This window comes from Amblyomma americanum, chromosome 7 (genome assembly GCF_052857255.1).
Source record: "Amblyomma americanum isolate KBUSLIRL-KWMA chromosome 7, ASM5285725v1, whole genome shotgun sequence".
Classification (NCBI taxonomy): domain Eukaryota; kingdom Metazoa; phylum Arthropoda; class Arachnida; order Ixodida; family Ixodidae; genus Amblyomma; species Amblyomma americanum.
Genome location: NC_135503.1, coordinates 1279140 through 1296473, shown reverse-complemented (window position 1 = coordinate 1296473; position 17334 = coordinate 1279140). Strand labels below are relative to the sequence as shown.

Below are 17334 nucleotides of genomic sequence, written 5' to 3'. Positions count from 1 at the left end.
CAGCAGGAGAACTTTAAAATGAGTTTCCTTTCCACCTCGGCGTTTCGAGAAAAACGACATGGTAAACTCGCGCGCAGTTAGAGAGAGGCATGTAATTATGGTATCTGAACGGAAAGGTAAAGAAAAATGGGGGGGGGGGGGGCTATAAAGCCTATACCTTCAATAGATTTTAGCATGTGACCATACTCACATCTGTCAGCATCTTAACCTCATGTCGCTGCCATTTTCTTAAAAAGAAGCTTCCAGAACTATATTCATTAAATTGCCCTTGCTGTCCTAATATGAATATGCCATTTTCGAAAAATCGAAATTAACTGTTTTATGGAAAATAAGAATGGGGCTAGAGTGACAGGCGTTGCAATTCGAGGCTTTCTATGGGAGCCCGCTAGCCAACCTCAAGATTAAGGGCAGTCACCTCTATGGTACGGTGTTCCCTCGCCGGCACTGCGTGGCACACTTGCGCATGACTGGTGCTGGTTCCAAGGTTCTGTCGCTAGCTGCTTCTCGAAATGCTTGAAGGTCCGGCGCTCTCGCTGCATGAAGCAATAACAGGTTGCCATCTTGGCTGAACCGCGCCGCTTTCCAAATGCTTGGAGTCCCCTCTTTTCGACACCGAACGAACTAGCCTTCGTGTATGATGTTTCGATGGTGAAAAGATGTCGGCTGCGACCAAATCCTGTGGTGACACCAAAAGCGGTGACATAAAATGTAATATCTGTCCTGTGCACCAACTACAATTTATTCGCTAAAAAATTCAATTCATATCTGAGGTGCAAATCAGGAGGTGCCGAAGCGCACGACTGCATGCAGATGTGGAACCTCTTGTGGTCGCTGTCGAGGTCTTTAGTAGCTCCCACGGGAATGAATACAAATGTGTAAGTACACGTGCAATAGAAAGCTCCGCTCTTCACCTGCCGAGAACACGTGCCCGCCAAACGTCGCAAAAGTGCTCTCGGTAAGCGCTCAAAATTTCCTCTTTGCCTTGACCGAGCACAACAAACGAGCGTGAGTGGCTTGTGTAAAGGGGCCACGGTTTCTTGTTGGACAGCCGCAGAGTCCTGCAAAAGGAATAGCGGAATAAGACACGGATAACGTCCTTACAACGATCACTTATAGATATGCCTTCAGATTCGCAATCTCGTTAATTTCAGACAGGCTTCTACATTGAGCTTCATTTAACACAGAAACCGATGGAAAATTCATCGTCCACGGCAATCGGACAAAACACCACGCATTTGGACTCTTACAACGGAAAAAGAAGCAAAGGGGACAAACACCGAGCAAGACGTCGTCCGTTCTCAAGCGTATACCCTTTTTTATGTGTTCATTAAAAAAAGTCATGACAGAATCGTGAGTTTCAAATATTTCGCAAGAACTTTCTTCTCCCAGGTAAACGACCTTGCCGTAGTATGTCGCAAACGAAAACGCCCGCGTCTGCCTTGACGGTCAACCCTGGCAACGCAACTGCAACGCTACGCGGAGGCACCACTACCGGCTCTATGCACCATGTGCGGCTCTTCCGAGTAGCCCGCTCTCGGGGACGACAGCGCCCGCACTCCGCTGCCCGAAAAGAACTGAGGCGAATATTTGCGTCAGTAATTTAACTACCCTTCTTGCGCATGATGATGATTCTGACGGGCGATTATGGCGCAAGGGCAACCTTGGCCAAAGAGTGCCATAGTACAACGCATTTTCGTCTACACAGGGTGGTGTCAAAGGCGCATTCCCGAAACATTCTCCCCAGATAAGCCTAGCAACATGCCAGGGGAAAGGTTTTACCCCATTGTATTGCCGCAGGGCACCCGGTGGCACTGGGGATCGAAACCCGCACCTTCAGCATGCGAGGCGGATGCTCAAACCACTGCAAAAGAGTTGGGATCTGGGCCAGTTGGTACATAGGCGAAAAAGACCAGTAAAAAACCGACGAGGGACAATAGGAGGAATGCACACAACTACGACTGGACTATAAACTGCGCTTTACTGAACAAGGCACTTGCCTAGTGCGGCTCGCAGGACATGCGCAGCAAAACCAAATCCATCACTGGGCAATGGCATCAAATAAATAAACTAACTGGGTTCTGCTGATAGACAAAACTTGCCTCGCCAGTGTCGCGAGTGTGGCTGCTACCCGCTGTTTGGAAACGTTATCATTCTTAGCAGAGTCAGGGGGAAAGAAGAACGCGAAATTTTAGAAGCCTACTACATCAGGTTGCATGGTGAAGATTGCATTAGCACTACTTCGGTACGACTTAATGAAAAAGAACTTCGTTTTTTTTTGGTGCGCGGGCATTAGTTGTGTTGCTTATCAATTTGATTTCACTGTCCGGTGATTGATTTGGTATTGATGCACATGTCCTGTAAGCCGCACTGGGAAAGTGCCTCGTTCAATAAAGCACAGTTGATAGTCCAGTCGTTGTGGAGTGCATTCCTCCTCTTGTCCCTCTCGGCTGTTTTTGACTTTTTTTTTTTCGCCTATCAAACCATTGTTCCACCGCTGCAACGTGTCGGCTGCGCTTGCACGTTGCTGCGCGCCGCATGTTGGCTGCATGTCGGCTGCAGTGTGAACTGCTGCTAATGATAAGGTATGTAACACTAAGTGCAGGTAGTGCGACGTTATGTGTTCATCTTTTGAGCCCTTGTTCGACGATGCAGAAGAATCAAGCTTGCATACTTCGCAAAACCGGGGTCCGTATTTCCACTTTGTGTTATAATAAAAAGCCTCATAATCTGCCGCAGCGGCTACACCTGATTGGTCGAAGCGCCGGAAACATATGTGGTAGTTCGGATGCAGCGAAAAGGGTCGAAGAAATAGGACGGTGACGTCACATACATAGCGCACGCTATAGCAGCAGATGCTGAAGGCCAGCCAACATGGCGGTGCGCTCTGAGGCGGAGCCTCTGGCTTCGAAGTGAACTCGTCGGTTTAACTGCGTTCTAACGCGACGGCGTTAAGGGCCCTGTGTCGCAGAAAAGCCGGTGTCGTCGTCGGCGGCATTGGCCACGAGCGAAAAATCCGAGAAACATTAATAAAGAAAAACGAGCATGAAATTGGGGAATCGAACCAAGGCCACCGAAGTGCGAGACGAGCACGCTAACTACATCGCCGCGCGAGCTTTTTTTCTTTATTGCATGAATATACACATCAATAAAATATCGTAGTTGTCATGCCCCTTGGCAGACAACCGTGTCTAATGGACTTTCATTACAACAAGTTGGTCCATCAGACTCAATACATCATCCGCATTGCCCTGCTGCTTCAGGGTGGATGGGCCGTAACCTTTCCATTTTCGCGCGTGCTACTGTATGTAACACCTTTCTTGTTGCAAGGATCATGTATTTACTCCAAGTATTATATTGTGCACGAAGCAATATCCAAAGGTTCTATCAGGTTTTTGCTGTTTTTATTTGGGCGTCCAATTGGGAACCAAGTCACAGAGATAATCTCTTCCGGAGGGTAACGGTCGGAGGACTGTCTCTTATCCATCTATATGTACGGCAGGTGGTTTTAAGGTTTTGTTTCTTGCGTGACCAAAATGACGCCTTCTTGCGAACATTCATACAAACCATGCTATCTAGTGCACTTCCAGAATTCATTGTTTCTTCGTGCAATGCTCGGAGCTACACAGTGTCTCGCTTCCTGCGAGAGGTGGTCTGGTCATTCAGGTTTTTGCAAGTGCGGTTTTCTCTAGAGTATTTAGCGAGTGTAACGCCGAAGCGATTATACAAGGATCTTGTTGAGCAGTTGTTTCCAGCTCACTGTACATAACCTTATACTGTGAAGGCCCTGGAAAAGACGTTCTCAGGCGAGTTAAGAAGATGACTGTTGCGCCTGGCGTTAAACCATTCTTTTTTAAGATGCATACAGGAACCCTACCAGTAAAAACATGGCTAGAGGAAAAGGTCCTTTTTGCTCCTTGGGGCTCACACTGTCTCTTGTGTAGAAAGCCAGAGACGGTAGAACACGTGTTCCTGGATTGTTGAGATGCGGTGTTCTACTGGGATGTTTTGCAAAGAACCCTAAACAAAAGTCTTGCCATTGACACCGCGCCGAATTCGGTACCTGACCACTGAAAGGGATGTTGCACAGTATGACCAGATTATGTTACTGGGCCTTCACAGCATCTGGAGGGGTAGAATGGCTTTTAGACATTGTGACTTGCATGCACGATCGGTATGTGATTATTTTGTCGAAAATATGCACACCGCCACGCCAGCTCGATGGTTTGGAATGAACAAAAGCGCGTCTAGTGAATACGGTGTTGTCTTAGAAGGGTGCTTTAGAAACTTATACTGTGGTGTATATTAGTAATTATGAGCATGGAAATTACAGCAGTCGCAGATAAGCGAGTAGGCAAACTACGTTTCCGCTGCTTTTCCTCTTCGCTTGGCTTGCCGCGTCCACGTAGGCTACCTCGGGACTGTTGCCGTAGAGTTTGTGCAGGGCTTTGGCACGGGCTGCCCTGCGTTCTCCGCCGTGCTCGAGGTGCAGGTTCTTAGGGATTGGAAGGATAATGAGATGGGAGCGTAGGTCTGGAGGTAGGGGAATCTCCTCGGTAGGATGGGTGATCGGGGTGATGCCTAGCTGACAGAGTAGAGTGCGGACTGCCGCGGTACTCGACAAGCGAGTCAGCTGTGCTGTTGGGGTGGCTTCTGCCAGCTCCTCAAACGTGTTGTGGGTACGGAGGTTGAGCAGTCGGGTAGTAAAGGTGCTGGGGGGTAGGCGGAGGGCGATCTTCGTGCAGCTCCTGAGGAGCGCGCTGATGTGGTCCCGCTCCTTCTGCTTTAGGGGGAGGTAGGGGAATGAGCACGCCGTGCGGCTCGTGGTGTAGGCTTGGGTTAGGCGGAGAGTATACCGCTCTCGCAGACCCGCGCGCCGGTTCGCCACGCGCCGAATGAGACGGGTGGCTTGCTGGTCTTGGATCTGGAGAGTTTGGATGGCGTTGCCATGCGCGCCGTGGGAGTGAAGGACGAGGTCCAGGATGCGAATCTTGGAGATCAGGGGAATGGGGTGGTTTCCTAGAGTGAGTGAGATGGGAGGGTTGGCGGGGTTGTGCGGTCTGGGGTGGTAGAAGAGTTCTGATTTAGACGGGGAGCAGGCTAGGCCGCGCGCGCGAGCGTATGAGTCGATGATGTTGAGGGCCGCCTGTAGGTTGTGTTCCATGTCGGCATCACTGCCTCGATTAGCACAGACAGTGATGTCGCCAGCATAGAGGCTGAAATGTATGTCGGGTATTTGGGCGAGTTGGTGGGAGAGTTGGAGAAGGGCTATATTAAAGAGGATAGGAGACAGTACAGCACCCTGAGGGGTTCCCCGCGCTCCCATTGAGACACCGGACAGCCGGTGGTCGCCCATGGTGAGTGTGGCTGTTCGTTCGGATAGAAAATCGCGGACGTAATTGTACATCCGCGGGCCTACGTCTAGGGCGTGGAGGCCTTCTAGGCGTGGGTAACGTTGTCGAAAGTTTTGTTAGGTCGGCGCCGAGGATAGCCTTGGTGTCGGCCGCGGGGGAGTCAAAGATGTGGTGCTTGAGTTGTAGAAAGACGTCCTGAGTGGATAAGCCCGAGCGGAAACTAAACATGCACGAAGACATAAGGTTGTTGTTCTCCAAATACCGGCTGAGCCGGGCCTGGAGAACGTGCTCCATGAGCTTGCCCACACACGACGTAAGAGAGATGGGACGGGGGTAAGCGGGGAGAAGTGGTTTGTCGGATTTGGGAATAAAGACTAGTTTGGCGTCTTTCCACTGAGGTGGGAGGGCGCCGCGAAGCCAGCATTCGTTGAAGTAGTCGGCTAGGGCTTTGACGGAGGGGGAATCAAGGTTGCGGAGTGCCTTGTGCACTCCGTCGGGGCCAGGAGCTGAGGACGCGTAGAGGCGCTGAAGTTATGCCCTCACTTCCGCCTCGGTGATCAGTTGGTCGAGAAGTCGTTAGTGAGGCCTGTGTAGTCAGGGCGGTCTGCAAGGGGTACGCGGGAAAGTAGAGATCACGAAGCTCCTCGAGGAGTTCCTGCGGGGAGGCCTCGGATGTGTGTATGAGCTTTACGAGGTTGTGTTTCTGGTGTGTCTTGGACTGAGTCGAACCAATCAGATCGCGGAATCGGTTCCAGGTCTGGGGCAGGCTCACGTTGTCGTCCAGCCTGTTACAGAAGGATTCCCAATTTTGGCGAGACAGAGTTGCAGCATGAGTTTTAAAAAATTACTAGAAAATAAAATGAATCATCATGCGTTCTTGTGTATAAACTTGCGTTTCTTTCATGCAGTTATTTTAAATGCAGTTTCTTAGTTCCTGCAGTTTCTTCCCTTTTTTGTATGTAATGTGCCACTCCTTGATGTGAAGTGTATAGGGTGCCCGCGGCCTTGTCAAGCTGTCCTATGAGGTAGCTTTTACTGCCGGTCTCCTCTGTCATATTATATGGCGCAAATGAAGGTATTATTAATTATTATTATTATTATTATTATTATTATTATTATTATTATTATTATTATTATTATCTCCTTGTTGAGCCGGGCCAGCCGGCGTCTGAGTGTTTTATTCCAGCGCTGACGCCGCCACCTCCGTTTTGAGACCCGCCTTGGCCTCCCATAGCTGAAGGAGATGGGAATCCGTCGCGTCTGCAGGGCAGTCCTTTGGGAGTTGGCGAGTCACGGCGCGGACGTCACGTTGGAGTTGCTCGCACCAAGTAGGTATATTTGAGATGGTGTGTAGAGTGCGGGCTGCTCGGGAGGTGCGGACCGCGTCCCACTTCGTGATGGTAGCATCACGAGAGGGTCTACGTGTTGGGCCTGCCTGTAGGAGAATCTCGATAATGTAGTGATCACTACTCAAATTCTCCTGGGTGTTACACCACGCAGCGTGAGGGAGGCGGTGGGTGAAGGTGAGGTCAGGAGTAGTGTCTGCGCAGACGCTGTTCCCGGTGCGAGTAGGGGCGGTGGGGTCTGTGAGAATGGAGAAGCCGGCCTCCTGAGCTGCGAGCCATAACCTGCGCCCCTTGGGGGTGTCGGCTGTGTAGCCCCAGGCCGTGTGCGAGGCGTTGAAGTCCCCTACAATCAGGAGGGGGCATTTGTGTGCGGCTCGCTTGGGAAGCGTGAATAGTCGGTCGAAGTCGTGCCGCAGGCACTTCGGGTGGCTGTATACGTTGAGGACGAAGTGACTAGTATCCCGAGTCCACTGCGGCACAAGTTCGATGAGTAGACGATCGATTTCCGAGACGTCTAAGGGGTGGGAGATAGTACTGAGCGCACGGCGTACAAGAAATGCAACCCGAGGGGGTATAGGAGAAACGGGGACGATAGGCACGTAGCTGGGTAGGGTGAGGGGATTGGAGGGCTCTTGCAGCGCGAGCACGTCGGGGCCGTCTGCCCGAGCTAGGAACTGGTGAAGCAGCCCCCGCTTGGAACCAAAGCCTCGACAGTTCCACTGCCAGATGGTCAGGCTAGTGCATGGTCTCGCCATCACTGAAGCTGTCTTTTGCCGTGGAGGAGTTGGAGACGGTGTCGAGCCGGGCTTTCTTTTAAGGCCGCACGGCAGCACAGGCGGTCGCGTGGCGAGCGTCTTGCTCCTTTGGCGTCTTGCTCAATTTGGCGAGCAAATCCGTCTAGACGGGTAGTAAGGTTGGCGAATTGATTTGTGAAGGCCTGGATGGCCGTCTTCACCACGGCCTGAATTTTCGCCTCCATGAGTTGTACGAAACTGGGAGGCAGGGCTGGCGTTCTCTCGGTCGGGGTTGGTGCGGTCAGGGAGGTAGTGGGGGTGTTGCGGACCGCTTCTTGGCCGGCGGTTCGCGAGTAGGGAGAGGAGGCGGTCAAAGGGTGGGGGTAGGAGCGGCCGGGACCGCTAGTGCCGGGGTAGGGTTTCGAGCCTGCTGGTGGGCATGCACTGTGCCTGGAGGCGGAAGTTCGTGGTTTGGAGGGAGGCGAGCTGCGCGCGGACACGCAACAGCTCTTCATAGAGGGGGTTGACGGAGTCCAGGTAAACTACGCCTGCCCAGCTCATCTCACTGGTGCAGCGGCCGGGTGCCTGGGCAGGTGGTTTCGGTGGGACTGGAGGTGGTGGTGGACTGGTTCCAGTCCAGAAGCGGGACCGGGCCTTGGGCTTGTTAGGGGTGGACGGCAGTATTGGTGCGGCAGACTGCAGCACCGGAAAGGACTTCGATGTGAGCTGCGGGGCCTGGGGCTTGCCGGTCGTGGAGCGGCTGCGGTGTTTGGGTGGAGCCTGAATGGTGGGAGTCTGGCTGGCGTTTGCCTCGGCGGCTCGCTTGGCATCCCAGTACCTCTTTTTGAAGAGGTATGGGGTGCGGAAACGCGCCTTGCACGTTCTCTCCGCCGTTCGATGTGCTTTACCACAGACGATGCATTGCGCGTGCAGGAATGGTCCTCAGGGGGTTCGATTTGGTCGCAGCCGGGACAGCGGCGTTGCTTGGGAGCCGGGCACACATCCGCACGGTGGCCGAGTACGTGCGCAGCAGTTACGGCAGTGTTCGATCTTCTTTTTGAAGAAGTAGCACCTATGAGTACAGAGGAGCAGCAGATGTGCTTGGGCACCCAGGCTTGTTCGAGGAGGATGGTGGACTCTGTCGAGCACATGCATCTAAAGTCGAGGATGGCAGGGTTTCGCTCGGGATCGAGACAGTCCTTGATATCTTCGTATGAGTGGTCGAGAGGGACTCCGTGAACGACGCCGCGGGTGCAGTCCTCCCAGTGCCGCCGTCGATCAGTATGGACTTGATGTCGAGGTACCGGAGTCTGCGCTGCAGTACGGGAGTGTTGATGAGGATGAGATGTTGGAGGGTGTTGATTGATGAGTGCGCCGGGCTTGGCCTCTTGAGGTCCGGGGCGGTCTGCTTGCAGAATGGCATCACGAAGCACAACGCCGTTCACGGTAGGAAGGCTGAGGCCGCCACGAAGACAGTGGATCATCTTATGGTCGTCGATGGGGAGCTTGGGGTGGCGTAGAGAAGACAGTTGGGGCGGCCGGGGCCGGCGCCCGGCCGGGGCTTGAGGCAGATTCGGAGTAACGGTAGGAGGGGATTTGCGATTGGAGCTTCGCTTGTCGTGCGCTGATTGCCAGCCGTTAGTAGAGGTCAGTTTTGATTGAGATATGTCTTCTCCCTCTACTACAATGTGTTCCATGCCACCGTCGAGGCGCCGACGAGCCGGTGGTACAAGCTCGAACCTGCGTCTCTAGCGGCGTTCGGTATCGGCGGCTGCTGCGCTGTGAGGCTTAGCCTCTGCGCAACGGGGTTATGAAAAAAATATGGACTTGCTTCTTTATGTGGTGGTCCAAATCGGGAATGGTTGGTATCGGCAGGTTCCCGATGAGAAGCGGAGGCTGATGACACTAGTTTCTGAAGGCCGGGATGAGTAAATCCGGTCGTAAAAGACAAAGTTTGCGCAGCGCATGTGAAACGCGTCCGCTCACCCGGCCTCCAAACGCCGTTCCCGCAGTGGGGCCGTGCGGGGACGCAGAAAGCACGCGGTGAGCGGCGAGCAACGCAGCGCACATACAAGGCGCGTTCACCACGAACCTTGCGGCTTGCTGCCCGTTCGTTCTGCGCGGAAGCTATGCTGGCGTTCGTGGCATTGGGCTTGTAGAGAATGATGTGCCGACGAACTACGACTGCAACCAACCTGAGTCCCGCGCGTTCCGGCAAGGCACTTGGCAGCGCTTCCACGTGGATTGCCGTTCCGCGCGTCCGTTTCTCCGTGCGTAGCATCAGCAGCATCAGGTTCACGCGGCGTCGAAGGCGTTGGCCGTGAGTGAAAAATCCCGGAAGTATTCAATAAAAAGAGTAGCAAGTTGGTCTAGGTAGGCAATCCCCATAACGCTATCGCGTCATACCCTCATGGCGGAGCTTGAGTGTCCCCTCCAATTTTTTCGGCATGTGAACTGGCTATAAACTGGGTAAGGGGCTTTCTATTCCTATTATCTCACCTATAACAAATTAAATGGAGGATAAATTTGGCCTGTTTTTTTTCTATTTCACTGGACGATTCCGTAGCTTCTAGGCCTAACGAGCACTGGTTTGTGGTAGAAATTGTTCTTTTCATTCAAACCGGATGGCGCCACTATCACCGGAGTTATCTCGTTTGCGTATGTTGAATGATGAAACATAAAGCATAATGATCTGCAAAATATTTGCGTTTACTGCGCGCAAACGTACATTTCCTATTCTAGCACTATGTATTAGCTGTTGAAGCGTCCGGCATCATGATTGCGCGTAATGTCTGCCAGCGTGAAACCGCTCATGTGCACGTATGGTCAGTAGCCAGCGACACGCTGCTGCACCAACTCGTTTGACATGTCAGAGGTCGTTTTTCGGCGTCCCTTACGGTTCTCGATAGCCGCGGTGGTGTGGCTCTGCACTGAGCTCGCAAGTTAGCTTGCAAGTTAGTTTTCAGGCGTCAGTGTGGGCATGCGCGCGCTTCGTACCATGGCGAAGCTATGTAATCTTCGTCTGCGATTAGAAAGATTTTTTAGCTCATCCCTTTTATTTATTGGTGGCATAAAAATTAAAAAACCTATCAGCGGCATCTCGAGGTTCTTACAGTGCCGGCATAAAGGAATGAAAAACGTAAATTGCCCTCTGCTCAATCGCCCGATAACAGCGCCTAATTCGTTCAGCGATGTTGCAGACGGCAATTCCTCATGGCGTCTTGGTTCAGCACGGCACGGAGCGCGCATTGTGCAGCTAGTGAGTGCATGCCACAAATTTTCCTGTCCGTTCCCTTTTAGCCTCAAGATAAATGCAAAACGCAGTCTCATGCGAACAAGCTAGCTGCCTTTTATTTACCATAGCTGCCTTTTATTTACGTACTGAAAAGCCACGCGCAGTTGCGTACAATACTTCCTTCTTTAAGTACACCTCCTGCCTTTACGGTACAGAAAAGAGTATCTGAACCATTGTTTCCATTTGTCGAAGTCCATTGGGCAAATAAAGCAGCTTTCATATTACCTTTTTACAGTAAATCCGATGGGCAGCTAAACTTGTGGCCGAATGTTTCTTCTCTAGCATTGGTCTCGATCCATTTGTCGGCAAAGAGCAAAAGCGCCGCTGGACGTTTCCCTACGGCAACTGCAACGCAGTGACATTCTAGCTCACAGTCGCAACCGAACAAACATCCGCTTCCGATGTATCGACCAATCAGGTGCGGCCACTGCGGCAGATTATTACGCTTTTTATTATGGCACGAACTTGGAATACGGCCCCAGCACAGTATTCATGATCAGAGTCTCGACAGCTGTGAGACGGTTGCCATGCAAGCAATGAGCTCAGCCCGGAAGAAGGACGTGCATAAAAGGTATACAGCCAACACCGCTTGGTTTGCTTACACTAGATCGGAGACATGCGCTGTGGTTTTTCACGCATGCACTGGAGCAAGGATCAAAACGTACGCTAAATCGCGTTTGATGCCCTCCTCGAACTGAGTGGAACACTGTGCGCGTTGATGGCGAGAAGTACTACGCGCCGAAAAGCTATGCCCGCTGGCGCTGCCGCCCTCAGACGTGCCGAAGAGCTTGACTGCCATCTGTGCTTTGCGCCAGCTTGCTCTAACTCATTGAGGTTGAAGCGGCGTTAAACTTGAGCATCGCACGGGCTTGGGACGTTGCCAGCGAATAATACTAGCAGAGCTGCTGCCGTTACTGCGCTGCTCACGACGACCAACGGCATCACGAACTGTGCAAAGCTCCTCACCCAGTTTTGGTAAACGTGCTCCAGGTGTAGATGACGTTCTTGCTGAGGGCCACCAGGTCGGGGGGCGCTGAGGAGTCCCCGAGGGGTTGTCCCAGGAAGAGGCTCTGGTCCATAATCCCTGTCCAGGCCGGGTTGCTCTTCAGGACGAAGTAGAACACCCGGCGACCCCTCCTGGCCAGCTCGTCCGCGAGGAACTGCAGTGGGCAGCGAACGACGAAGTCGGCAACCAAGTCCGCAAAGGCGACGCTCTTGTTCGCCGCTCCATAGACGTCGTACGCTTTCATGGCTTCTGCTGCGTCTTTGCAGCCATACTTTTTGAGGAATGTGGAGCCGAACGAGCGTAAGCTCCTCTTGAGGACGCCTTCCAGGGACATTGTCAGGAAAGGCGCCACCAAGGACTCACCTATGGACGCCTCGTTACCTAGCAGGACGTCTTCAGCCCCGTACGTCGCCGCGTTTATCAAGCCCGCTGGCATCGGAAAGGGCAGAACTTGATCCTGGTCACTCGGATACATTGAAAATTGTGAGAGGTCTACCATGTCGATGAAGGAGTAAATGTTTACCCTGGAAAGACACCGGATGGCATCGAACACATTCTCGCTTTGGTTGCACTTGAGACGTTTCGCCAGCGCCTTGAGGTTCTGGACGCTTGCGGCACCTCGATTGTCGGGAAGAATCCAAAATGGAGACCCGCTGAGGAGGATGTACCGCCTCACAAGACCCCGTACAACTGGGGAAACCATGACATAGCCGGCCAGCACGGCGCCAGCGTCCCGGCCGACGAGAGTGATGTTGCCTGGACTTCCACCGAAGTGCACGATGTTCTGGTGAACCCAGCGCAGCGCCAGGATCACGTCATGCAGACCCATGTTCCCGGGCGCGTCGGGAACGTGGCCGTTCAGGAAGCCGAATGCGTTCAGGCGATAGTTAGGGGCCACCACCACTACGTCCCCTTCGGCGCTGAGAAGGCTGCCGTCGTTGGCTTCCCGGTCGTTGCTCCCTATCTGGAAGCCGCCACCGTGAAGGAACACCACGACCGCCCGCCGCTCTCTCGAGCTGTCCGCGGGCGCCCACACGTTCAGGTGAAGGCAGTCCTCGGTGACGTTGACGTCTAGCGAGGGAACCGACCGCATGTTCCATGGCTGGTTTTGAGGGCATGGAAAGCGCTTGCTGCGAGCCATCACCAAGTCGCCCAGGGGACGCGGAGGGCCCAGCGGGACGGGCTTGCGGAAGCGCAGGCTGCCGAGGGGCGGCTGAGCGTACGGAACGCCGAGGAAGGCGTGAACCTTGCGGTTGCCCACAGCGAGGACGTGGCCGCTGTAGATGCGGTCTGCCAGGCGGACCTCGACGTGCGGTGTCTCCCTTATCCGGGGCAAAACAACGGCTATGCGGCGAGCTGCGCCGCTCGCCGGAGGGTCGTCGTGGTGGTGGCCAGTGCCGGCGCGCTTGGTCGTCAGGAAGACGAAGAGGAACACCGCAGAAGCTACCATCGGAACGTACAGCACCCTGCAGTTAGCAGCGAGCGATTGCTTGTAATGCTTGGACGGCTTCGCTCGTTTGCACGAAGACGCCAAAGCAACAAGACCAAGCTGCAGCTGTGGCGAAGTACAATCAGTCTCCTCCTCTTTCTTGATCGTAACGAACTACTTCCCGGAGGAACACCGCCGCATGAGACGACGAGCAACTGAGCCTTCCCCATCGTAAATGCGTAGTTCCATCTTCGACGACTTTTATCGAGCGAAGAGAGTTTATTTTGTGACGACTGGCTCTCGTACTGACGAACGTTAACTGCCCACGCGATTTATTTGCATTCGCCTATGGGAAATAATTGCTTAGAAACTTTTGAACAGTTACCACAGCAATTGCGGAGGGACGTTTGGCTGCCCTATTTGTTTGCGCCGGATGTGGGCCCCGATAAACTAGGATTTCAAACGGTAGCACTGCGGCGCTCGTGTGATCCAGGTCTGAGGAGCTGAGACGAACGGCCGCAGCAATGCGGCATACACTAGGCGGACGGCTTAGCAGAACTGCTAGATTTGCATGTCCGTTCCTCAGTGTGGGTCGACCAGTTTTGCTGGGCGTAGTGTTTCCTCATGGACGATGTAAGCTCGTGATTTCGGAGTTTTGGACTGTGAGGTGATGTCGCTGTGTCGCCGTGAGGAGCGATTCGTGGCAGCCCGCCACCAGGGGCTCGGGTGTATCGCAATGCCCGCATTAGGAGTGAATTAGGAAGCTCACCATTTTGGGATGCTCTTGTGGCCTTCCTCGCCGCTCTGCGATACGGCCCGCTCGAGGCTCCTGAACAGGAAAGAAAACAGTAAATATTAAGTCTATTTTGTATTTAAAACGCTTTCATATTCTATCAAAAAACTGTGCATTCTATCATTGTCCAGGCAACCTAGGAATGGTAAATGAAGGGGCAAGCAACGAACTCATGGAAGGAGAGCAATAGCCAGACAAACGGGAACAAGTGAGCAACCTTGCGCACTGTCCAGCTCCCTGCAGAAAAGCTGAAGAGAGATCTGTTTTATGGGATAAACAGTGCCCAGTGAAGCCCAGAACAGACTCGATAGCGACGCGAATGCATGGGCAGCATCGCCGGGACTCCTGAAGGCGCTCTGCTCGGCCATAATGAACGGCTTTTCGAATCAGCGCGGGCAACACAGAGCTACGGCGACCTGAAGACTGCCCCTTCCGGGTAGGCACAGCGTGAGGGCACTGCCTTGCGCTGAGGTTCCCCCACCGCATGCAGCCTGCCCTGTCCGCGCCGCCATCTATCGATGAAAACAGACCCAGAGAACAGAAAACGTCTGCGGCGCTAATCGAAAAACTTTGGCAACAAAATGAAGGCAGGAAATCTTCGTCGTGTAAGTGCGTACGTACGCTAGACTGCTTGACGTTTGAAAGCTGTCTGTGTCAGCGTCCATAACTGGTGTGGCCAGCGGAATGCAGTCAGCTTGCGCTCTTCCAGACGATGATGATTAGGATGATAGCCAGGGCGGAGGATTGGCCAGTGTGAATCGCGGATGCGAATGCACTCATGGGCAAGGCGGGGATAAATTGGATAATTTTCTGTCCTAGAGTGGAATTTCGATAAAAATGAAAAAAAAGAACGGAAATGTAAAAGCAGTAAATTCTGATTCTTCCAGACCGGGGCAAATGGAACAGGAATTTGTTTTCTTTCTCTTCTTTTCACCTCATTCGTCAGCTGACGCGTTGGCATGATTCCTTTTTCTGAACGTTCAGTTTATGATGTATGGGCTAGTGCAATTCGACGTTTTTAAATAGGGTCTAAAAAAGGACACTGGCTAAGAACGTTGGTTCATTGTAACGGGCGGGCATGTACGAGTTTTCCCGGCCAGAAAAAAAAAAGGAGGAAAGTAAACTCCCCTCCCTACCCCCCCCCCCCCCCCGGCCGAAAAAAAATTAAACAACCCACAGCACGTAAAAAAAAAATCACCACATTTGGCGCAGTCAACAATAGATAGCTAAGATAACTATTCGCTTTGCCATTGTATAGGGGCTGTGGTGAGTGCCACCTTGCCTAGTAAATTGATCTGGCTAACTGTTTCAGTCTTTTTATACTTCCCTCACTTCTTTTTGTATTTTGAATTCTGCTCCATTTAGTATTGATTATTTCCCACTGAAGGCTCTTTTCCATGTTCTAAGCTATGTTACTTCAATTAGTGTGGCATTTCGTGTAATTCGCTCATTCTGCTTTTACGCCAGCCTATTCTTTTCTACGGCTGTTTTAATTTTGCTCTCTCTGTCCAGAAAACTCAAAGCTACTAGAAGGCTCACTATGTCCTCTGTGATTTATTAAGGCTTTCTGTCGAGCTAGTTGGTAAACATTCATTTTTGAAAGGCTGTGCGCTAAATAGACGTTCACAGGAAGGAAGGAATAGAGACGACAGGATAGAAGCGCAACTTTCAACTTTAATGACAACAAATGAAGCCAGGCGCACTTATATATCCGCTGATATCTTTTCCTCTTGGTTGGTTGTTAGGTTCACGCTCTCTCATGCAGCTCGTCTCTGGATATCAGCGGATATATGAGCGCGCCTGGCTTCATTTCTTGTCATTAAAGTTGAAAGTTGCGCTTCTATCCTGTCGTCTCTATTCCTTCCTTCCTGTGAACGTCTATTTAGTGCACAGCCTATAAAAAAGCCTATGATTTATGGATCAGTGACTTGTGTGGATGACCAGATTAGAATGGACCAGTGTCTTCATGTCTTCAGTGGGTGATGTCAGAAATGGGAAATGCAAATAAATTATGGTAAAACAACTTTCACTTGAATTACCAGGAAAAAATTTCTCCTATGGTACCAGTATTCTACTTGTAAGTATATCCTGGCAAATGTAAGCACCTTTAGATATTTAGGGATAATTATTGCCGATGACAAATTGGCGGACGCGTGTCGAATCTGTTTTACCGGCACCTTGTACCCGCAAGTCTCTTAATCTCATCCGCCCGTCTAACTTACTGCCACCCCCTACCACGCTTGCCTTCTCTTGGTGTCCAGCCCGTTACTCTTTACGACCATCTCCTGTTTACATGCTCTGCCCTTAGTAGATAAGGTTACACTGTTTTAAAATTTCCTAACATGTTGGGTATGTCACAAAACTATCCTTGGCAACGTTCTACGCTGCTTAGAGAACCAGTTCTGTTGTTATAGGCGTTTAAAAAGTTCTTTCAGCAGACGAGGTGTGCTCCTGGCGGTGAACCGCGCAGTTGGGCAACGTACCGGACATGACGGAGGCGTTGGCCACCCGGAACCTTCTTCAGTGCTAACCTATTTCGAACGAAGGATTACGGACGCCGTGGGTTAAAAGCCTGGTAGCTGAAATTCGGCTTGCCAGTCCTGCTGAAGAAAAGTACTGCGAAATCTTAGAGAAGGTGCATTATGGCCGCATGCGTTTCCGAAGTGGGTGGTCTCTTTTCTTCCACCTGGCGTCATTTAAAACAGCCGGGAAACGAAACCGGAAGAGCAAAAAAAAAATAAACAATGTGATCGGTGCCCCAGTGATTCTTCTCGAGTGGACTACTGTCGCTGAGGAACGTGTACAACGGAAGAAGGGCGACTGGATGCTGTTAGTCCTGGTGCTTCCGTTCCTTGGCCCATGCTTCTTCGAGCCAGCAGTAATATGTCTCTAGCGCTAGCGTTGTCTCCTTCACTTTAGCACTTGAAGAGGTTACTGCTAATCAGAGTTCAGGTCTGTGGCCTCTTTCTCCCTGCAGTCTGCCGCACCCGCGAATGCGACTCCTGTCATTTTTCGCGTAAGGCGCTCGTTCTTCTGAAAGCCCGGCGTCGCCCATCGTCCGGCGTCAGTCGGAAAAAATCCCAAAATTCAAATGAAAAAAGATATTCGCCGCCACTGGGGTTCGAACCCAAGCCTTCTGCGTGCCATGCGCGCATGCAACCCAAATGCCACTGAGTGTATTTTTCTCTCTCTTTATTGCACAGAAATAGTGCCGAAAAGAAAAATCCAAGCCACTAAGCCGGAAATGACACTAGGTGTCTGTTTTTCGTTATTGCGGGGAAATATTACCAAAAAGGAAGCTCTGAGTAAGCTTACCCCACAAAACACCAGGCTGATTTACAGCGCAGGTCCCCACCTTGCCAAAAATCAAAAGTCTGGGA

General features: G+C 52.0%; 1 protein-coding gene across 2 annotated transcripts in view; it reads right to left on the bottom strand.

Moving 5' to 3' along the window:
- Window positions 1-753: 753 nt before the first annotated feature.
- Window positions 754-17334, bottom strand: part of LOC144098252 (acetylcholinesterase-1-like) — a 57540-nt gene continuing 40959 nt past the window's right edge. The window contains exons 1-4 of one of the 2 annotated variants that reach the window (XM_077630756.1): window positions 14576-14690; window positions 13931-13990; window positions 11693-13198; window positions 754-1058 (exon numbers count right to left, since the gene is read on the bottom strand). In XM_077630756.1, coding sequence (XP_077486882.1) covers window positions 908-1058; window positions 11693-13198; window positions 13931-13990; window positions 14576-14619 — 1761 coding nt within the window. In that variant the 5' untranslated portion in view covers window positions 14620-14690 and the 3' untranslated portion in view covers window positions 754-907. Of the gene's footprint in view, window positions 1059-11692; window positions 13199-13930; window positions 13991-14575; window positions 14691-17334 lie in introns of those variants that run through there. The other variant, XM_077630757.1, reaches the window with a different exon arrangement.